The sequence below is a fragment of the Thunnus maccoyii genome, chromosome 23, assembly GCF_910596095.1.
Source record: "Thunnus maccoyii chromosome 23, fThuMac1.1, whole genome shotgun sequence".
NCBI classification, from domain to species: Eukaryota; Metazoa; Chordata; class Actinopteri; order Scombriformes; family Scombridae; genus Thunnus; species Thunnus maccoyii.
The window spans coordinates 2,090,992-2,115,242 of NC_056555.1; the positions used below are offsets into that span (position 1 = coordinate 2,090,992).

The window sequence follows — 24,251 nt, forward strand, 5'->3', positions numbered from 1 at the left end:
GCTGATGAGGTGTGTCAATTAACCCAGGAGCAGGAGGCAAAATCTATAGGCAGCCTGGCAGACAAAACGCAGGGCCAAATGTCACGTCTTTTCTCACTCCTGTCAAGTGTGTTTTTCCTGCCGGCGCGGTCTCTCCATAGTAACCGTGAAGTGGGCGAGCAACTAGAAAAAGGCCTGGACAGAGTAGCTGAATGATAAGTGAGTTATATTTTATGCTTTTTCACAGTCTTAACTTGACGTAGTAGCTCATTCAGCCCATAACAGAGGAACAGTTGTCCAGGTATTACCACTTATCTCATTAGCTGGAGAAGAGCGCAGTGAGTGAGAGAGACTGCTGTTAACAGGATGCTCTAATATCCTGCTTTGCTATTACCAAGCTAACAGCTATCAGCTAACGGTAACTTGCTGCTGCTTGAGAGATGAAAGAGGTGCAACGCAGCAGAGTCTCAGATAAGTTAGCGCAAGTAATTATGGCTAATGTGGCTAGCTGTTTGACACAAAAAATGGCATTAACTTTGCTTTATTTCTTTTATGAATGATAAGTAGAGGTGGTCTGAATTCAACTTACTTTTGTTACTTTTGTTTACACTAACCTACGCCTGGGTGATACTGGTGAACTGTCAGTGGTGGCAATTTAGAAGACTATTTTTGCTATATATTGAAATAATTTCGATGGGTAAATTAGCTAGGTAAAACGTTTAAATGCTAAAATTATATTATAAATAAACTGTTGTAGAGTCAAAGAGGCCCGTTAAGTTTTCTGCTATACTACTACATCTGCCTTCGACATGTTTTTTGTCTTACAGGGAATCATATGAACATTTTAGACTGAAGATTGGCTCCATTCTGAGCAACTCAGTCTGAGAAAAATGGATGGTTGTAGCGGAAGTAACGGTGAGTTTTTACTTTCACTTATCAAAGCCGCGCCCTTGAAAGTGAATTAAAGTGAATCAAACAGTTGAGATATTGAATTACTTTGCACTATTATATTATTTGCACGAGAAATGAGAATTAACAGTGCTGAGGTGTACAGTCACAGGGTCCTCTGTAGTAATCATGCAGTTGTTTTGTATGGTATATGATGTTGACATGATGGGGAGTGACTGCTGATAACACAGCCACAGCCCCTCAGGGACACGAGGAGAGGTGCAAAGAGAAAGAGATGATTAGCTGTGGAGGTGGTAGCCCAGAGGATAAGTACCTGTGCAGGTGTGAGACCTGACAGTCTGCTCCCTGTTCACACCATCAGGATGACTCCACTGAGACAACCTTATGCATGTTACTCTACAACAGTGTTGTGTGTCCTAAAGTGATACTTCATAATAGGGTTGGTTATTATGGTTCTGCAGTTTATGTGACAGCCTTTTATGAAATTGTCTTATAAAAGAAAGTTTTCCACTACATAAGAAATATTATGTTGATAAAATAAACCCAGTTAAATATTATTTCCTTCTCTATCACCAAGATCTGTGTATATCAGTGATTAAAGGGCGATGAAATTTTCATTACATACATTATTATTTCAGCATATTATTCTCCTAATTGTTTCACTCAGAAACAATACTGAAAATTGACAGTTTTCAATATGTAATTGTACTGTATAAACACTGTAGGTACTAAAGGTATTCTGAGTATTAATATGTAACTGTACCAAGCACTAAATCTTAAAGCTTAAGAGCTTCTAAATGAATCTCTTTTGGTTTTGAACTATTGGTTTGACAAAACAAGACGTCACCCTGGGCTTAAGGAAACTGTGATGGACATTTTACAGTTTTTATAGACTAAACGACTAATTGAAAAAAATAATTGTCAGATTGATTGTTAATGTAAATTGATTTGATTTATTGATTGGGACAGTGTGCAGTTTTAAACATTAAAGATGCACTGTACCGGAGTTAGCTTGAAGCTAATTTGCATCCGTAGTCCCCCACAATCAAAACATACAACAGCACAACAATAAACAGTACAAAGCAAAAAAAAACAAAAAAACAAAACACACAGAACACACCATACAAAATACAAAGCTACACACAACAGCACATCACACACACCCACAATGTCTATTAGAAATTAATAATGTAAACTAGACTCGGTGGTCACACAGCTGATTGGTCTTTAATAGATTTATAATAAAATAGATTTATATAATATATTTATTAATAAAAATAATCATTAGTTGCAGCCCTACTAAATCTTTATTTTAAGCATGCGGTATGTACACACTGGAAAATCAACTAAATGTGTTTCTTTAAATGGTAACACATATGATACAATTGTTTCTATTTGTATATGTGGTGCTGGACACTTGTTTCCACACTGCAGTGCACTCACAGCCTGTCTGCATACTGGCCAGGTGACCTTAGCTTACCTGTTTCCAATGACTGATCAGTTTTAATGAAGGAATCCAATTATGATTGCAGTCCAGACATTTGTTTGAAACTTCAAACCTCAATTTTTACCTTTTTAAATCTCCCTTTACCCTGATATTACACTGAAATTCAAAGTGTGATTCAACCTCATAACGTGTATCCATTTGGAAATGGAGAGATGGAAATGATATGGCAGGGAACATGTGGGCCTCTGAGAATTTAGACTGTTTATCTCTTAGCTAAGAGTGTGTTTACTAAAGGGTGTCCCATGAGACACAGCAGACTGCTTCAGTTTATCCTGCTGACAGTCTTCCTGGTGTGTTTGTTGCTGTTCAGATGTGCAGGCAGAGCTGGACTCAGTGGAGACAGAGCTGGAGTTGGTGGAGCTGCAGATCACAGAGCTCCTGCAGAAGCAGGCTGAACTGACATCCCGCAAGAATGCACTGCTGTGTCACCTGGAGGAGGCCTGTGACGCTGCACGGCCATCTGCATCATCCTCTTCATCCTCTTCTTCAAAAGCATCTGGAGATGTTCCTGTGATGAGCAAGCAGGAGATGCAGCGCTATGATGGAGCAGGTACTTCACACACATGGCTACACAGTTAGAGTCATTAGGTTTGCGTGCTGACCTGTGTTAAACTTTTGCTGTTTGGTAGATTTTCCGTGGTCTGGAGATGTGAAGCAGCATCTGAAGGATTCCTTCCAGCTCTCCAAGTTCAGGCCACTGCAGCTGAGGGCCATCAACCTGACGCTGGCAGGCAGAGATCTGTTCCTGGTGATGCCCACAGGCCGAGGAAAAAGTCTCTGCTACCAGCTGCCTGCTGTCTGCTCCAAGGGTACAGTTCATGAGATACTGTGATTCTGTTTGTCCTGTGTGTACACACAGGCCTACCGAGCCATCTGTCATACTCTAGTCACATGTATATGTGTGTGTGTGTGTGTGTGGCAGGTTTCACACTCGTTGTCACTCCCTTGCTGTCCCTGATGGAGGATCAGGTCATGTACCTGAAGTCCATTGATGTATCAGCAGTCATGCTGAATGCTTCCAGTAGTAAGGTAACACCTTTTATCAGCATCCTACTTATTTAATTCACTTCAGCTCACCTTCAGTCTGTTGATCTTTTGCTAGTCATGCAGACAAACTGCTCCAACCTCTGAGTCTACTGTCTGTCAGTGTCATAGTTTTCAGACGGATTATTTCCTCGGTAGAAAGTAGTTCCAATAAAAACTATTCAACAGTATATCAGTGATCCAGAACAACCAGGACATTATTTCTGGTAGACACAGAAATCTCAGAGACGGATATCTCAAAACCTGGACAAATAAAAATACATCTCCATGACCAGATACCACTAGAGGGAAGTTTGACAATTTAATCATCATCATCAATCTTTATTTATATAGCGCCATATCACAACAGAAGTCATCTCAAGGCACTTTTCACATAGAGCAGGTCAAGACCGTACTCTTTAATTTACAGAGACCCAACAATTCCCCCATGAGCAAGCACTTGGCGACAGCGGTAAGGAAAAACTCCCCTTTAACGGGTAGAAACCTCAAGCAGACCCCGGCTCTTGGTGGGCGGCCATCTGCTTTGACCGGTTGGGTTGAGAGAGAGAAAGAGAGAGGGAAAGGGGGAGGGGGGACAGAAGAAAAACAATGACAACAACAAACAACAACAAGCACAAGCAGCAACAGCCAGGGAAGGATGCCATCAGGACCTTAATCTCAAGGTTCACTTACTAGCTTGTTCAGGAGCTTTCAGCTACATCAGTCTTTATCAGCTTTGTGTGCTCATTTGTCATACAGCTGTAGATGTTTTAACTTTCCATCCCCAAGTCTCTCTTTGACGCCATATTTTGTATGTCAGGTGTTGTTAAAGGAGAAGTTTGGTGATTTTCAACAAATCTCATATTCTAACCAAACCAACAATGACCTCATCCTGCAAAGCCTGATATATCTTATTGCTCTGTGCCATAGAGATCCATTACTGTCCAAACACAAATGAATATTCAAAACACATAAATGTTGCACTGGGTGACATGTTCCTTCATTAACATGAACACACACACTGTAGTTTATTTTGACTCACACACCATCCTGCTGCCAGAACCAAATGTGGATTCATCCACCACTGAAAATAGTCCACAACAAATGCACTATTTCCTCATGTTTGAGTAACATGTTAAAAACTACAGTGACCAGATTACTGTTCTTTTTTATAAATGAAACAATATATTTGTGAGCTGTTTTTAAAGATTTACATCTTCAGTAGTAACCGGTGTGCTTGGAGCTGAGAGCCTCAGACAGTCAGAAAGTTTTGAGAGATGAACCAACACATTGTTGGTTTGAGGATTATTTGACAGTAACAAACATATGAAATAATGCCAGTCTTGTTAGTCTTGGTTAGCAAAAGCATCGTCAACCCTCATGAAATCACTATTTTGTTGAGTCATCTGACAAATTGTCTTGTATCAACTATCAATGAAAGACAAGTTGCTCCTTTTCTGCTTTCTAGAAGATGATATGGTGACATTTTTATTTGTTTGTATGTGTTTTTCTATTGCTTCAGTGTTTCAATGTAGATGTCAAACTTTTAGAAAAGTAAGTGAAAATGTGTGGGTAGAATCTCCAGGGATATAAAACCATGCTTTTTTACATTTCTCTTCATCTGTGTGGTTAAAAAGAATGCTCAGGTGTGGAAAGCCAGCAGGACTGAATTTTTACATTTTCAATGGAGTATTTTTAATGTGTTGACAGGAACATGCTAAGACAGTCATGGCTGGATTGACGGATCCAAAGGCCTCCTTCAAGCTATTGTACGTGACTCCAGAGAAAGTCGCCAAGAGCAAGCTGCTGATGTCTCGTCTGGAGAAAGCCTACAACGCAAACCTGCTGAGTCGTATCGCTGTGGATGAGGTGCACTGCTGCAGCCAGTGGGGGCATGACTTCAGACCAGGTGAGGAGTTCCATCCATAACCTAAATCTAATATCCTTCACTTCACATTCTTTGAAGTAAAACAGTTGCCTGTAAAGCTTGTCAGACTGATGTGCTTCATATAGGTTTATCTTCTGTGTAGATTATAAGCTGTTGGGCATCCTGAAAAGGCAGTTCCCCAAGGTCCCGCTGCTTGGACTCACAGCCACGGCAACCAGCAGTGTCCTCAAGGACTGTGAGAAGATCCTGTGTGTGCCACAGCCAATCACACTCACCGCCTCCTTCAACCGAACCAATCTCTACTACGAGGTGGTAACCATGACATCTGCGCTCTCTGTCACACACACACACACACACACACACACACACACACACACACACACACACACACCTTTCAACCACATGCTTCGTACATGAACACACACACCGAATGCTCCCACCTGCTAACACACCTGTCTGACCTTTTAAATTCAGCTGCTTTGCATCTGCTTACAAGACATAGAAGTTAAAGGAGCAGACTGGTGTTTTGAATATTATACCATTATTAAAAATTTACTGTGTCTCAATCCCATATCACATACTAAGTGTATATAATACATGCTGTTTACTATTCATCATATTGTGCAGTTTTTGTCATTATTGTACAAAAACATAAAACATGCTTCATTCACACTGTGCCAATGGATGTCAATCAAACTGCAACTTTTAAGCATCACTGTAGCTGTCTCACCACCATCTGCAATTTATTTTTCATTTTTGTAACTTGTGAATGAGATGATTTCCAGCAGAAGTTACAGAGAACATTAAAGACTAGAATCAGTTGATGGTATGATTAAGTGACTGTACATTTAATTTACTAACTCAAAAAAGTGAATTTAGTGTCAAGTTACTCTACAATGTTCACTTCTTTGATGTCAAAGAAGTTGCTACAAGTTAATTTCATGTTATTAATTGAAACCCATTGCTGTGCCACAAATACACAACTTTTAGTTAATGAGTTAAAACATGCAGAAACATGGTGATCACCAGCAATGTTGTCTTTTTGCAAATACTGTGTGAAACTTGATGTGAAACTAACAATCTTCTTGTTTTTCAGGTTCATATTAAAGATTCTGACAGTGACGCAACAATAAATGACATTGCCTCCATGATTAAAAACAGATACAAGGACCAGTCAGGTACTGCAGCAAACAAAAGTGATTAGACTCAAAATCAGAAGCTTTTAAAAAGGGATTTCACATATGACAGCTGTTTTGTGTGATATGTATGCCCGCAGGAATCGTGTATGTGTTCTCTCAGAAGGATGCAGAGTCAGTGGCGTCTGAACTCCAGAAGAGAGACATCCTGGCCCATCCGTACCACGCACACATGGAGCCTGACGACAAGTCCCGTGTTCACCGCAAATGGACCACTGGTAAAATCCAGGTATTTGGACATGACGCACCCGCTGCTGCTGCACTGGAGCAAGATTTGATTTGTCTTTTTTTTTATGGCGATTGTAATGATCACAATAAAAAGAACATAATGTCTTCATCATCTGAGCACAGTTGTTGGCTCTGCAGTTTTAGCAAAGTGTAAGAATCAGCCAGCTGAAACTGTTATAACCTGTATCACTGCATCGGCCTCCAGGTGGTGGTAGCAACCGTGGCGTTTGGAATGGGCATCGACAAGCCTGACGTCAGGTTTGTCATCCATCACACCATGAGCAAGTCCATCGAGAACTACTACCAAGAGAGTGGACGGGCAGGTAGAAACACTGTCGCTTCTATCAGGACAGCATGCTGGTTTATACTGCTCCGGTGTCTCTGCAAGTATAACTCATTATAATCCCTCTCTGTCTTCAGGCCGAGACGACCGCCCTGCAGACTGCATCGTCTACTACGGCTTCTCTGACATCTTCAGGATCAGCACCATGGTGGTGATGGAGAACGTTGGCCAACAGAAGCTGCTGCAAATGGTTGACTACTGCCAGAATGTTGACAGGTAGCACACACACACACACACACATTCTCTATACTTTACACTGTGTAGTAGATATTGCCTTATAAACCTGAATGTCTCTTTATGTCTGCTGTCTGAAGGTGTCGGCGCTCCCTCATGGCTGTTCATTTTGATGAGGTGTGGGACGATGAAGGATGCAACAAGATGTGTGATATTTGCCGCCATAGGAAAGGTGTGTGTGAGTTAGAGTTTGCTGCACACAGGTTGTGCTGCAGCTCAACTAAAACCAACTGGAAGCCAATTCAAAGAGGCTAAAATGTAGGATATGTGGTCTGTATTATTTGTTCTGGTTAAGAGGTAGGCAGTAACCAGAGTTGCAGTTATCAATTCTGGAAAGGATGAAAGCCAAGTCAGGGAATGATCAAAACAATATTTTTTTTTAAACAATCAACTGATAAAAACAGGACTACACTACTGTATCAACATGATAGTCAAAACTAAAATTAGAATCCAAGATAAGTTATGGCTCAGTTACCAAATGAATCATTCAATACTGATGAGTGGAATGACACAAACAAGGCTATGTCTGAGGTTAATAAGCTGGATCTTTACTCCTGCGTTAAGGAGTCAATGTGCGTAGGCTTCAAAGATACGTAGCTGACGTGTGCCTCCTCAAAAATGTAACCATACACAGCAGGGCTACAGCGACTACAGAGATACCAGATGGGGATCGCAAGCATAAATCAACATTTGCAGCTCATTTGAATGTGGTAACAGATGCTTTGTGGCTGTATTTTATTTAATATGACAAGCTTTTGTTGCTTCTAACTTTCTCTGTGATCACTCATTTTTCTTTTGCTATATACAAAGAGGAAAAAATAGTTTTGCTGTATGTGTGAAGACAGTCAGAAACAATTGAGGTCAATTGATCAAAAGGTCAAATGTAGGCATTTCTATACATTTAAATGTGAGTTTTACGCTTCAGAGAAGCTGCTTTGGCAAAAATAGACCCACTGCTTAAAGATAGTGGAGTGGGTGGACACACACACACCAGCTACAATGACCATTGGAGGATCATCTCCGGCAGCCACGGGAACCGGATGTTGTGCACGTCGGCTGTTGGTAATCATTTGATCTTTGCCCCTCCAGACTTCACCACCATGGACATTACCCAGCAAGCCAGGCAGGTGGTGCAGATCGTTGAGGTGGCTGCATCCATGGATGAGAAATTGACCCCTCTGAAGCTGGTGGAGGCGTGGATGGGGAAAGGCCCCGCCAAGCGCAGGAAGATGATTGAGACCACCACGCTGTCTCGTCTGCAGGCTGAAGCTGTGATTGTCTACCTGCTGCTGAAGGGATACCTCGGGTTTGTTTGTGTTTTTGTTCATTTTGTCAGGATTTTCACACATTTGAATTTATTATTTGGATTACATACTCGGCTTGACGTTGTGTTTTTTTCTGACAAGACCTCTTGATAGTTTAATCTTGCAGTTTTGTGCTGTTTTGTGAGCAATGGTTTTCTTTTGGACGTCGTCCGTAGTGGTTGACTACTCCTACCTCCTACTCCTGTTCCTCCACCGACTATAATAACACAACAATCCTTTCTCCTGCGCATGATCGTGTTTTGAGTCAGAGTGCACACGGAGAGGAGGGGCTAATCAAAAACGGGTCCGTTGTCAATGTGTTTGTGTGAGAGAGAGAGAGAGAGAGAGAGCGAGAGCGGGACGAGAGGGCTGAGTGAATCAATGCACTGTACACAGCTCTACTATGAAATAAGATTTTACCCATTTTAAATAGTAAAAAAAAAGTAGAAAATCAGTGTGTGGTGGTAAATATTGATATTGTGATGGGCCGCCACCAATAAATGAATGTATGGGAAACCCTGCTATACTATAGTATACTGTAGATTCCAATAGGAGGAGACCTACAACAGGGCTTTGAGGTACTCCACAGTTCAGAGGGGCAGAGAGAGCAACGCTGAATTGTTGAAGATAAACACTTGAGAGCAGTATCTGCAGCTCCAACAATGTCTCTGAAATGAAAGATTAGGATGGTATGACCAATTAAGATACTTATACAACAGAACAGCTATAATCAATATTTTTATAATACCAATGTATGATATAATAATATAAGAGGTGTTGCTAGTAGGGATGAATGGATGAATTATCAAAGTTATCATTGTTTAGCTGCAACTTTACTGTTTTGGTTCACTCTCAGTGCTCTCATAGCATCGTTTTCAGCCGCAACAGGCAGCTGGTTTCAGAGAAAAAGCTGTAAAAAGCCACTGTACCTGTATCTCTACCTCTCAGCACCAAACAGCAAGCAGACACTGTTAGCTGTAGACTAGCTGGTGAACATAGTGGAGCATTTAGCACCTGAAGGGCCAGATATTTCCCTCAGGAGTTGGTAGAGAGTGAAAACAGCTAAAAGAGAGTGAATATTGGACTTACATTCAGCAGGTGGACACAAACACGACTCCAAATGAATGATAACGTTGTTCCATAACTGCTGGATGTGGAAATAAACAACTGTTTGCTGACGAGTTCAACATATCAGCTTCAAAGATGATAATATGTCAGTGTTGTGTTCACCACTTGTTTCCACTCCCCCCAAGTCGACAAAAAAATCACCTACTGCATCAGTCCAAACCAGCATTCTTCTGATTTGAAAGACTACGGAACGCTCCAGACATTCAGATCCAATATAACAATAATTAATTAAATTGGTGAATTGGTAATTGGACAACTCTGAGTAGATATGAAAACCATGTGTGAAATGTTTCAAACATTACATCGTGTTTATTTGATGATAAGAACACATTTTGGACTGTTCTTAGCTAAATCTGCTTTAGATGAGCTGTACATACTAATAACAGGTTTGCGATTCTTACTTGCCTGCTCTTTTGGCTTTTATGTGTCAATTTCAGAGAGGATTTCAGCTTCACTCCATACACCACCTACTTCTACATGAAGCTGGGCCGAAAAGCTCCTCTGCTGAAAAGCCAGACTCACACGCTCAGCATGAAGATGAGGACGACAGGGACCGGATCTGCTACGGTGAGTAAACACTGTCTACTGAGATATATCACAGAGCAGTCCAACAGATGTTCTACTGTGTCTAGTTAGTCTGCTCTCTATTGTACGTATGAATGTGTTCAGTTATTAGGAGGGCTTTTTGAAAACTCAAATCAAAATCAAAGCAAAGATTTTATTGAAATATTCAGTTTTTTAGAATTTCTTTCCCTCCTCTTTCAACAAGTGACTTTACTAAACTTCTCTAAATCTCCCTACTTGGATGTTCTCATTTTGAAGAACTGTTCATAGTGGTGTGAGTGAGTTTTGAAAAACCTCTCTTTAGTTAGGGTTGGGCAACGTGAAAAAATATGATGATAACCATGAGACCTTCTTCAAATGTTTAGTAGAATCAACAGTTAAATGTTCCAGGTGATGATCACACTGGAAGTATCATTTTCAGCTGCATTCTCAGGTATTTCTGGGATCACTGTCTTGATTTCACCATTAAAAATAGACAGTAATAGTCTTCATATTGCCCAGCCCTACTCTACTCTGTACTGTATAAAGTCAAATACTATGAAGTGAACTCCTGACCTGGTTCAAATAGCTTTAGCAGATCATTCTTAGGGTCTTATTTTAACTGTGCAGGTGCAGTGACCAGCGCAGCATGATGGTCTCACACCGTCTACACAGAAAGCATCACAGTTGTGTTTTTCAGTCGTCTGTCTCATGCGTGTCTGACGGAACAAATACACAATAATCAATAATAATGTTAATCAGTACAGCTGTGTACACAGCCTCCGTACTGTTTGTGTGTTACTTGCGCTATATGTGTGTAACTGCGACTCAAATCAGCTTCAAGACTATTTTCCTGTGTTTTCCGCCCGTAACTACAGTCATTGTGGGTTGAGCATCCAAAACACAGGTGACCTACACTCAACACTGTACCTGAACGCCTCCAGTGTAGACACACATACGGAGCACTCGCTGCTGCTGCTCACGCCAAGCTTCTCATGCAGTCTCAAACAAGGAGCTTCTCGTAAAGTACAATACATAAAGCAGCTGTAGACAACAGATAATGTAAGAATCACCCACATTCATTTATTATAGATAAAAGCTGTCTGCTTAACTGATGTTCCTGCTTTAACCACATTCAACTGCTTTGATGCTGATTTATGGTTGGAAAGTGTTTAATGAAGATAGTTTATTTATATTACAAACTGGCAGCTGACTTGAGTGTCTTTGCGCCAGAAGTAGACGTAGTTCTGAGGTGTCTGTTCTCAGCACAATGTCTAAGATCCAACTGGCAACCGAAATACCAAACAGACGGGCAAAGCCAGTTTCAAGGTTAGGAAACACCAAACAGTTGCGCTGGTCGCTGCGCCTCCACAAAAATAGAGCCCTTAGTGTTTAGTGTTTAGTTTTAAAGAGCAACTTGTAGGTTGGCATCCTCATTAAATGAATGTGTGAGAAAAAGGTGCAGAAACTAAAAAAATCAAAATAAAAACCTACATAATTTACAGTGAAATCTAGACTCATGTCTTGACAACTGTGAAACTGGACGTCACATAAAAGAAAGCTGTCAAGTCTAACAATAATAAAAATAAAATTCCTATGTAAGTTTTGACACAGAAGTTGAAAATATACAGTACCAGTCAAAAGTTTGACTACTGACTGTATGAAAGCTGCACAGACTCAACATGCAGTAATCTGATGTTTTGTTTTTCAGGACATTCCTACTTTCTCTGACTTTCTGCTATTATGGCTCACAAACATATGAAATCACATATAAACTTTTCAATACGTCATTTCCAAAAATCCTACAAGTTGCTCTTTACTAACTATATCCAGACAGTTCAGATATTTTGTCAATCTCAAAGGAAGTAGTAAACTGACCTGACCTGCAGTGTGACAGCTGCTAGTGCTGAGAATTTGATCCAGTTTGGGAGTTCACATGTATACTTTAGCAAAGTGATGTGAAATCTTAGGTAGAGTATGACTGATACTGGATTTGTACATAATGAACAACATAATGAACTGTCCTCCTGCCAGCTCACATGCTGCTGTAAACAAACCTCCTGAATTAGCTCAAGTGCCTCCTATTCATTCTCCAGTAGATGTCAGGCTCTATCTTTTAACATTTTTTTCTCTCTCTCCTGTGTTGTGTTTGTGATATGAAATTTTAACGTGATATTTTTTCTAGTCCTCTCTCTTCTCTCTGTGAAGTTTGGGTAATCAGTGTCTTCCTCCATCCTATGTGTGGCTGATGTGTCTTTCCTCCATGTCACTTTCAAATGTTGTCACACATTTCATTTTCTAAATGTCTCAAAATATCCACAGAGGTAAGTCATATTTGATTTCAAGTTGAATGTTTTGCACTGTGCGCTGATAATCCTCCAGTCTCCGCAAAATCCTTGTTTGTCTACGTAGTGATGACTGGATCTTTGTTTTTATTTGTAAGATTTTACAATCTGTGAAAGAAAATCTCCTCCACACCACCACTCAACTTCTGATAACGATCATTAGTACTCTAACCTCATTAATCATAGAGGAGATCACTGTAGTTTATAGATTCCACTGCTGTTTTTTCTTATTTATCACCTCATTGTTTCACTGTGATCGGCACAGCTGGTTTAAAGGTATGAGGTGAGCTATGTTACTGGATCAGGGCCTGCTGTGTTAGAGGATAATGATTCATCACCACACCTTCTGATTTGTATTCAACTTTACCCAACAAATGTTACTGATCCCCTCAGCCATGTGACAGAAGACATATACGTTCACCGTATTGATGTAGAAATCTGTGCTAAAGGATCACTAAACTGAGCGAACTGATTCATAAACTGAGCTCACATATTGCTACGTCAATAAACATAATAAAGGGGAAAATCAAGTTGCTACAACAATAAGACTTGTGATGTGAACCTCTGAGCTTCAGAATAAACAGGATGGGTCTCAGATAGTGATATATCCACTCAATGAAAGAGCAGATTAATAATCACAATAATGTCATAAAAATATGTCAATAAAATGTCTTCAAATGTCTTGTTTTATCTGACCAACAGTCCAAAATCTAAAGATATTCAGTTTACTATCATGACACAGAAAAACTTCAAATCTGCACATTCGAGAAGCTGCAACCAGCAAATTTTTAGCGTTTTTGCTTTAAAAAAAGATTAAAATTATTATTCAATTATCAAAATAGTTGCCAATTCATTTTCTGTTGATCGACTAATTGACTAATTGTTGCAGCTCTAGTTTGAACTTCTTTCTTTTGCGTTTTCATTCTGTTTGTGTTAACAAAAAATGCAACACTAGGAATGTCCTCCTCTGTTATCCAATATGTAAACAGTTCAAGTGTGGCTGTTTGGAACAGCTATCAACACTTAACCTGGCCATTACTTGAAAGGTTTAATGAACCATACGTTCACTTTAGTAATCATTCACACTTATGTCCATGCCAGTGTGTTTTTCTATCTTATGATCTTTGAGGAGCTCAAGAGTCTTTGCACAGAACACAGTGTCCATCTGAACAAAAATAGCTCAAAGTCCTTTCACACATGACCTTTATTGCATTGATCTTAGCAAATGTCCTTACTAATATATCATGATTACTGTGCAACCTGCCATGCTTAAATTATCACTGAAGTGATTAGACAGTAAAGTAATTGGACAGAAAATCAAGACATGATGTATTTATTTATTCATATTTTTATCAGTTTTCCTTTTTTGCATTTACTGCATTAGATAAGATCACTGAGAAGGTGATCTCACATATATTTTTTCAAGTGAAAAACCGAAGATGTTCCATGTAGTTCTGGAAGGAACTGAGCAAGGAACCTACCAATCATCTGGGATTCTTGTTCTCCCCAGATAAATGCAGGATTCTGTTGTGTACGTCCTGACTTGTCCAGACTTGAGTGTCCCATGTCCTCCCCTCTAGAATCCCCTCGTCCACTTCATGTAGGTCTTTGAACCCTCTCAGGTAAAGGCTGTTGTTAATTACCTGCAGGTAAAAGCTGCGAGTGGCCAGGGCAAAACCAAAGAGGGAAAGAGATCAGTTCAAAGTGCTGGAGACGCCCCTGTGTCCAAGAAAGTCAAGAAAGACCGCCCCTAGTCCCCCCCACCCCACCCAGAAGACAAGCTGACAAAGTACAGTCCTTCATTCTTTATTCTGTTCATCACTGCATCTGTTAGCATGGCTCTGTCCAGACTTTTACTCAACGCTTCACATCTGAATCAGTCTGTCTGTCTGTGCTGGAGCTGGACTGATTTCACTTTAAATGCTTTTATCATTTTAAAATAATAAACATGATATTATCATGATTATTCCTAACCAGCAGGCTTGGGCGATAACAGGACATTATTGGCACATTAATTTCCAGGAAATTGAAGGTTAGCTAATCTGCTTCTTGAGGTGTAAACTGGATGCAGGGTGATGGAAGCTCACTCGCTAGCTAGCTGCTGTCAGAATTATTGCTGCTGTTTGTTGTTTAAGTTGGAAAACTTGAGATGTTGTGCAACAGGAAGTCAATGGCTGCTAAAATTGCTTACTCTACAGACACAAAACTGATGCATTCAGAAAACCTTCAAAAACCTGGTTTTGAAAAAAAACAAAAAAACATTTGAAATTTACCATTAGCTCATAGCATGCTAGTCAGTCTATTTAGATAATTCATATTTTTCTTGTCAACAAATTCCATGTGCAGTACTATTGACTTCCTTATTTCCTTTCGTTCTTTCCTTCCATCTGTGGCTCTAAAAAGACAGGTTTAAACGTGTAAACCATGTAACACTAACTGGAAGAACGTTAGCCTGATTATATACTAGTACTACTAAGTACTATTCATGTAACAGAAGGGTTCATGGAGTGTGAGCAGACAAAGATGTCTCAGTCTTTTGGAGTGTGAGCAGGGAGTTTGCAAACTGTTAACGGTTCAGAAAAGCCAAGGCTGAGGTGCAGATAAGGAAGTGTGAGAAAGTGGTCAACTCAGCAGGTGTGCGGAGGCAGAAGTGCCTCAGGAAAGAAACACTGATAAGTAACAAACAATGGGTTAACTGTTAAATTTTAATTGCTTCTAGGAGTGATGGAATGTTTGTAGCTTTCATGACAGGTGACTATATAGATATATATATATCTGTGATTCACTTTGCCTTTTCACTCTTTGTCCAACACAGACACTGAGTCCGTGTGCACACGTAATGCTTTGAGCTTTATTAAAGTGTGATAGTGTTGTAGAGATTTTTGTCTCGTACCTCTTTGTCAGAGGGGAATTGCAAAATTGCCACAACAGTTAGTAGATCAATTTATTGTTGGTTTGGATCTGGACATGAGATTTGTTGACAAGGAGAAAATCATAGAACGCCACCAGATTTATCCTAGAAAATAGAAACAACTCAAATGAAACTTTTGGACTTTCCTCCACAGTTCACTGGACATTAGTTCTGTAGCAAAATGTGTGTGTTTATCATTATTGACAGCTATAAAATTTCAGTATCGCCCAAGCCTATAACTCATGGTCTCTGGTGCCAATGTCCATACTCACGCTCAGGAGCATGCTTCAACTAACTGTCACTAACATTTCATCACACTGGCTCTGCTAACATGGTTGATTTATTCTCACTGAGTACATAAAGGATCACTTTCACCTCTCTGTTACTGGATCTCATTGAGCTACATTTATCTTTAGAAGGCCAATAAGAAAAGAACAGTATGGTTGCTATTGAACTGGCCTCTGCTTATTCCAGGATAATGTGATGATGCTTTCTTACCACTGTTGTTCGCTAACACTGGTTTTCATGGTTACAGGAAACATCTGCTGTCAAAGCCAATGAGGAAGAGGTTGATATAACCTTTGACCCCATTGTCATGGACAACAGTTGTCCCCCAAAACCCAAACAGAACGTTAAAGAACAGAGGAACTTGTCCAGGAAACATGACGGTGAGACAGATAAACGGACAGAGAGGGCAAAGAAACAACTGACAGACAGACATGGAGAGGAGGAGGAGGAGGAGGAGGAGGAGGAGGAGGAAAGGAAGAGGAGACCCATCATGCCCCAACATGTAGTTGAGGTGGATGTTGAAATTAACATAGTAGATAACGTTGGTATCTGTGATGGTCAGAAAACACCACCACATCCAGTTAAACCTTGTTCTAAACGTAAATCCACCACCCCTCAGAGAGTGAGGAGGAAACCCCGCGCTAATGCAGCAGAAGCAGATGTTCCCTCTCCGTCCCCAGGCGTACCCAGCTCTCCATCCCAGGCCTCCATCATCTCTGATACTGCAGCTGAGGAGCTCTGCAACCTGAGAAACTACTACAGCAAGCAGCTGAGGAGAATAAACTACATTTCCCATGAATACCTAGGGCAGCCTGCAGAGCCAGGGGTGCTAACATGCATCAGGGAGCCGCTAAGGAGCCTCCGGCTGCCCAGCAGGGTGACCATCGCCCAGACGGCCCGCAGCCTTTGGACACGAGTCAGTGGGCGGAGGAAGCTGGTCCAGCGGTGACATCAGGGTCCTGTCTGCTGCAATTAGACTGAAAACCACTCACCAACGTGTCCAAGTGCACTGTGAAGAAAAATGTACGTCTACTGTTATATTGTGATCACTACTGTTTCATCTACAGTCACAGTTAAAGTGTAGTGTTTTAAAAATTTTGGAGTCACCTGGTGGTCATATTGAACTTATGGACTAAAAGCAACACATAACACTTCTTAAAAAAAATTTCTACCAGCAAAAATGGATGCCATGAGAATAATTTGAGAGATATGCTGTAATAGATTTTATTTTAAGTCACACAAAGTGGCCTTAAATGCCCTTAATGGGCTCATAGAAATAGAAATATTCCATGTTTCCTACGTCAGCTGCTGTCTCATTATGTTACCACATAATAAATGTTGTAATGGATATACTGTATGTATAGTTGTGTGAAGGGAAAGGTTTTCATTACAGATTGAGATTGATTTAAATGAAGTGGAGGAATTTACATATATGCATTTAATTATTATTGATGAACCAGTATATGTATAACCAATCCTACTGCAAATACATTTCCTTGTTTTTTTTTTTTTTCTGCTGCAGCATATATATCACCTCTGTAAATCACATGACTTGTGTTATATTTTGAAAAAGTCATTACCAAAAGGGAGAACTGTATATTTTATGTTTATTGGTTTCATGAATGCGCCCGTCACCAACTGGCAATCTAGTAACTCCTCATGTCATGATCTGTGTTTAGAGGTGATTATGTCATGCCATTTATGTAATATTTCACTTCTAACAGCAATGTGAGCTTCATATGTCTCTTTAATTGAAGTTACAGTTGAAGGAACAGTTTGTAAACTCTGCTTTTGCTACCATCTTGTGGTTAAAGTTTCACACTGGTCACTGCTGGATGTCAGAGCAACAACAGAGAAGTATCTTTCAGCTCATAGAGGTCAGTGCAGCGATGCCTTATTTACTGGGACAACCAGGGGACAGTAAAGACAGGGCTTTGTAGTAATTATTCCACTTATTCCAATTATTTCAGATTTGTTAAAAGTAAATGTTTTCTGTCATCATATGAAGAATAAAGGTTGTTTATGGATTATTTCAGTTATACAAACTGGCCACAGAAGTTTCTTTCTTCTCTCTGGTTATTTGCAAAATAGTAAGTTTCCCTGGTGGAAATTCAATGTCACTGCGATATTTTTTGTTAAATGTTGTTTGTTAACGTCATGTTAACAGAACTGCTCAAACCGTATTCTCTGAATGTTTTTCTATTGGCTCAAAATGAAGGAATAAAGTCACAATCATTTGTCATAAAATATCTCTTGTTTTTGCTTTTTTGTTAAAAAGTTATCAGCTGACAGTTTCACTTCCATTTCTGTGCTTGAATCATTCCCAAAGGAAAGCATATTGTAAATGTACAATAGTGAAAATTCAGCTCTCAGAATGAATGCATTTTATAAAAAATCAATTTAGCCATTGTTTTCTTACATTACCAGGGACATTTAAATGTATATTTTGAACAGAATTTAAATGTTTATTTTATTTTTTTGGATATTTTTTTTAGCCTTCCTGTCCGTCTAACAAGCCTGGGTGAAAACAGATTTATCTTGTGACCACTTGATACCTGGTTGGGCATCTTAGACCACTGATTGAGCCACTAAAATGACCACACAATTTGAAAAGTTTGTTACATTTCTAACATCTTTAAAATGAAATAAAGATATCCAAGCAATGGTTCCCAAACATTTCAAAAACATGGCTTCACTTCATAGTGATTTTTTCCCATGGCTTCCTTCCATCAAACTTAGGATCCACAAACAATAGCTGGTAGTAGGATCAATTCATGTGTTGATAAATTACAGTGCAGCGTGTTGTTTTGGTCTTTTCATGTGATTTGATGGCAGTAAGAAAACTGAAATAACACCAAACCATAGAAGTTAGTAACCAAGTGCAGCTGAAACTTCAGAATTTTTTTCCCTGCAGTTGGTCTGCAGCGCCATCTCCTGTCAGGGTGATGTAACCTTCTCATCGACTGCAGGGATGTCTGTCTCCTAACAGTAACAGGAACAGGAACAGGCCTGTGTACTCGCTGGCTTCCAAATGCAGCCATTTCATACACAGACCAAAAGAATGCAAAAAAAAACTTCCATTTTTTCATGTTCAATACGACCTGTTGCAGTTCTTGGCCAGTAACAAGCCTTGCCCCCCTTCTCTGAGGAACCACTGAAAGCCAAGACTCCCTCAATATACAAAATAACTGTCACTTTCATTTTAATAAAAGGACTGGGTTGTGACTGCTGGTAAACGTTAGCCAGTGTCTGTGGTCAAACATGGTGTTGCAGCCTTACCGAAGTCTACTGCAGGTAAGACAGTTGTCATCCTTCTACAAAAATTTGGCAATCAGATGCGGTCACTGTCATATCTCTACGTATCCATGAATGGAGAAGTCTCTGAAAAGGAACCTCTGAAGCAAATTGTGAAGCCAATCACAATCTGGCCCAATAACCAACAATAGAAAGTTTTATTTCCAAATATTATCACACTGTTGTCTGATGTCATCCTGAGCTGCAGTGATGGAATAAGAGTGTAAAAACATCGACACTGTCAGCGATCACTCACTGGAAGAAACTGCAAAGTTAAATTGTAGTTAAAATCATCATTATGTGTTTAGTGTCATAAATGATCTCTCTGTTTGTTAGAAGCTCTGTTTTAAAACCAGAGTGGAAATGGAAGCTTAGATTGATCAAATGATTCTATAAAAATATATATTGATCTTTTTCACTTGTCACTTTATTGTGAACTCAGGACTTTTGTCCATGTGGGAATCCTAAAGGAATCATGACTCTTTTTTTTCAGTGATCTGATGGGTCACTGGTTGTGCTGTTGATCCTCTGCTCCAGAGCAGGTTAGCTGCTCTACATAGGTTACCATGGTGATCTACCCTAGTTAAAAGTGAGCCAGCTTTGTAATACTGGAAAACCTGAGTGAGGCCCAAAGAAAGCTGCTTACCTACTAGCGTCACTTTTTGTCACAGGCCTCTGGACACTGAAGCTGTTGTATTAATTCTGCTGGCTGGCTGCAGGGACAGAGCCTGCAGGGCTTTTGGAATTTCATTTGAAATTTTTTCAGTTTTCATTTCTTGGTTGTTCAGTCACCTGCTGACTGTGTGTGATTTGTGAATGAGTCTTTGCAGGAGGTCTGCTCCTAGTTGCATGTTTGTTTTGAAGGTGTGTTGTATAATGAGTAACGAGCACATAGTAACTACAGCACTGTAGGCTTTGTAAGCTACATTTTGTATGTCATGCAAATAGAAAAGAGTATGTAAACCATGTATTTGATACATGCATTGATAAATAAACTTAGATTTGTGAATGGTTTTACTGATCTTTTTTTTTTACAGTTCAGTACTGATCTGTACCTGTATTACAGTATTAGCTTTGTAGTACTGTATATTTTCATATGTTAAGAAAATACATGAGCACTATGTGCAAGTCATGTATCTATATGTGCAGTATCTCTTTTTTATGTGAACATAAATCCATTGCCTGAAAGTTTACTGATTGAATATTACTGTATGTGGTTTATTGTATTACACCACAATAAAACAGTACTATATATATGAAGTTGTTGACTTCGTTGGTAAAATGACACCTTGTCCTACTTTATACTTCATTTCTTTAGTTAATGATAATTTTTCCTGAACCCCTCCACTGCTAAAATAAGCACTTAGTATCAGAGTTAATTTAACTGGCCCCACGTATGGTTATGTGATATAATACTGACACAGACATGCTGCTGCTGCTCTGTTTGAAGAGCAGCTCAGCACATCTTGATAAGACCCTGTTAACTATGGGTTCATCATGAGGCTAACTGGCTCCAAAACACTGATAAGAGTCGGAGTCAAGAGTTCGACTCATGGAAGTTGAAGGAGTCAAGAAACGGTGTGCGACATGTAAAACTGCAACACATTGACAGCTGTGGTTGTACAGACACATAAAGAATATCAGACCAATAATCCATTAAGTGTCAAAAACAAATCATTACAAGGTTTTGAAAGGTCTGAGGGCTTTGCAGGATGTCTTCCATGTAGCTATAAACCTCACTGACACTGTTGATACTGGTAGATTAGTTTACTATATCACTACGCCACATTGAAAGAAGTCTTGAATAGGGTTGGGTTCCAATGGCCAGTTCCATTTTGGATCAGATTTCGAGTTGGTAAAATACCTGGATGAATTAAGCCCAGATAAATTATACCAAATATATTTTCAAATCTTTTATCTTCTACCATTTTATTTTAATTAGAAAAGAGACATTCACAAAACATTCAAGTCGCTATTTAGCCAAAGAGCAAATATATAATACATTTAAGTATTAACATGAATTAAAGGATATTTCTGGCAATTTTCTGTATTTTTCTTATTGTCAACAAATGTGCAGAGCCAAACCAACAATGAATTGATCTACTAACAAGTATTCTGTGTAGCACAGACTGTATATACAGCTGGATGTAGTGCAGTGTTATGTCACCTGTTGTTTTGCATTGGAGCTGGTTTGAAGCCCAGAGTTGCAGCTTATGGTCTGCACCATATTTTCTATTTGGAGCCAAGACCTTCCAAATAAGGAGTGCAGGGTGTTGCCTTTCATGCTCTGGAAACACGCCCTGCTACCTTGGACCCAAGCTAACAGTAGCTTACAAGGAACACTGAGTGCTGCACGCATGGGCTAACATTAGCTACTTTAGCTAAATTCTGCTAACAGGGCAGGTATCATAATCACATAATGTTAAACTGAGTAAATGAATGGACTGTACTTATATAGCGCTTTTCTAGTCTTCTGACCACTCAAAGCGCTTTTTACACCACGAGTCACATTCCCCATTCACACACTGATGGCAAGGGCTACCATGCAAGGTCCCAACCTGCCCATCAGAAGGAATCTAATCATTCACACACTGATGGCAGAGCCATCAGACGCAATTTGGGGTTCAGTATCTTGCCAAGAGACACTTCAACATGCAGACTGGAGGAGCTGGGAATCGAACCGCCGATCATCCGATTAGTGGATGACCTGCTCTACCTCCTGAGCCACAGCTGTCACAGTGAAATATTGTGACAACAGTCTGACTCAGTGTGAGTCCTGGAGCAGGGGAGAGCAGGAGGTGAACCAACTGTCAATCACAGCTGTCAATCAACGTCCACACGACAGACATCAAAGCTACTATAAGTCTTCAAATCTTATTAATGGAGCAATAATTTCCAAAATGGCCACCATCACACTTATTAAAGGGCCTGAATTTTTGCATACTGCACACTGTATTATGCTGCAATAGCACTTCTGACCCAAACAGCTGATCTGCGGCGTAAGCAGAAGCTGCTGTATGGCGGCAGTCCAAGCTGTCTAACACTGCGTGACTGCTGCTGAGTAGAGCTGGGTGCTTGGGCTATGACAAACAGCTTTTCCTCTTACAAGCTGAGGAAGTGGACCTTGCTGGACTGGTTGTTTGAGGAACCTTTATAAGCAGCTTTATAAGGACCCAAACACTGCATTCTGCCATCCTGTAAGCCAGTCACAGAGAGGCCTGCTGAACCAAACTGGGCCATCAGATGAAGATGAACAGCAACATCAGGCTGATAAACAGAGTTGTAGAGGAAGTCTGTGCTGCCCTGCCATAATCCCTGGGAGCGTTAGCAGAAAAGCATATTCTGTCTGAGCAGTGGAATGATGAGTATGAGTACAGTTTCCCCTCGCTGTCTATCACCCCAGCTGTGGGAGGGTGGCAGGGAGGAGGAGGTCAGCTGCTGTCTTTTACAGCCACTCGCCTGGACAAGCTTCAGGCTGTAGGGAAAGAAGCAGTCTATCAAATCTGTGTTAAGGTTTTGAACCTGCGCTCTTTGGCAAGGATGAAGGAGTCAAGGTGGACTGAGTTTTTTGGTCCAGACGTCCAGACCTCCAGTGGAGAACTGTGCATGGGTCGAAAGCAACAAACAGAGCGCACCTGGATCCAGACCTGGGGGAGGATCCTGGTACATTTATTTATTCTGTTGTATTTCAAGAATGTTTCCAGCTCCTCTAAGAAATCAGGAATGAAAGTTATTCTCACCCTCTGATGATGGCTGCTGTCAGCTACAAACGCACTCATAAACACACACTCACATGTAAGTTCAGCCACTTTAATTTCATTTACCCAACCATGATCTACATAAATATACATAATCACTGTGCATTAGTCAGTGCATGCATAGCTAACTTCCTTCTCTTGCACACGTTTCTTTTCTAATTGCTTTTCATGCCTCTTTCTTGCTCATATTCATTCACATACAACAGCACACAATGCAATTCCCCAAACTGTATTTAGAGTAGATGGTGCATTCAGCATGGAGCTTCCAATGAATAACTAATGAGATAGATTTTGGATTCAGCTTCAAAGAGAATCATCTAGAGGGCAGATGCAAACACACTCCCCAGAGTGTGTTTAATAACTGGTTTAAGAACACCTGATTACACAATTCATCTCTGCCTGTCGGAAAAAACTTCTCTTTCTTAGTTTATGTCTGTGTTGTTGCATCATTCCTGCCAGAAGGGACTAAAAGTATGTATGAGTTCCAATCAAGTAATTCAGTAAATCATATTTAATCCTGCTGTAAAGTGAGTATTTTGAAGTTGGCAAAGAATATTCCAAGCTTAAGGACAAGCTCTTTCCAGTGCTTTTGACCATATCTCACAGCCCTCTTCAGTTGCAATCATACGACATTATGGATCTTCAGTCATGTGATAACAGGTGGTTGTATGTAGGGGATAACTCTTGTCAGATTATTTCAGACGCATTACACGTGCCTACAGAAACTCCTGTTAGTTAAACTGAGCTAACCGAACACTTTTAGGGCTGTCTAACCTTAAAAGACACACTATAAACAGACTTGAAGACACATGCTAGCCGAGCAACATTAAAACGACAAACAACCCAGAATGCAACGCTCTATAGGGGCCGGTGTTACACTGGCACACTCTCTATTCCAAAAGAGATCAACTTCCTTGGATGCTTCCTTGGATTGTCTTCGAATATAAGATGAGGCCCACTTTTTCAAACGTAATCTCCACAAATATATATATATATATATATATATATATATATATATATATATATATATATATATATATATATATATATATATACATATACATATATATATATATATATATATATGTATAGTCTTACATTCAGGCTAATATGGTAGCATGCAGACAGTTCTGTTTGTACTACATTGGGTGTCTAGGCCTGCATACTATAGACAGGTGTGTTATGTGTTTGCATGTACGGTCAGTGCGCAAAGTGTATGTGATCATCCATTTTGGGAGGAGCTCAAGGATCAGGATTTAAACATTATATTTTATTTTCTGTCAATGCCGGATGCTTCAACTAAGTAGATCACATCCAGTTTAATAATCAGTTTCAGCACAGAGCAGAAAGGTCCAATTAATCTGCTGCTAGCT

The 24,251-nt window shown here is 40.0% G+C and overlaps 1 protein-coding gene across 3 annotated transcripts; it reads left to right on the plus strand.

Moving 5' to 3' along the window:
* The first annotated feature begins 62 nt into the window (after positions 1-62).
* Positions 63-16,162, plus strand: recql (RecQ helicase-like). 3 transcript variants are annotated; one of them, XM_042403107.1, is made up of 16 exons: positions 63-198; positions 807-894; positions 2,706-2,945; positions 3,025-3,204; positions 3,318-3,424; positions 5,129-5,327; positions 5,449-5,615; positions 6,403-6,484; positions 6,583-6,731; positions 6,936-7,053; positions 7,151-7,289; positions 7,388-7,479; positions 8,397-8,613; positions 10,177-10,306; positions 14,277-14,416; positions 16,074-16,162. In XM_042403107.1, the coding sequence occupies exons 2-15, from the start codon at positions 870-872 to the stop codon at positions 14,379-14,381; spliced, it is 1,950 nt and encodes a 649-aa protein (XP_042259041.1). In that variant the 5' UTR covers positions 63-198; positions 807-869; the 3' UTR covers positions 14,382-14,416; positions 16,074-16,162. The 3 variants fall into 3 exon arrangements, with proteins under 3 accessions (XP_042259041.1, XP_042259043.1, XP_042259044.1); XM_042403109.1 differs by having other exon boundaries at positions 193-280; XM_042403110.1 differs by lacking the exon at positions 63-198 and adding an exon at positions 533-542.
* Positions 16,163-24,251: the final 8,089 nt, after the last annotated feature.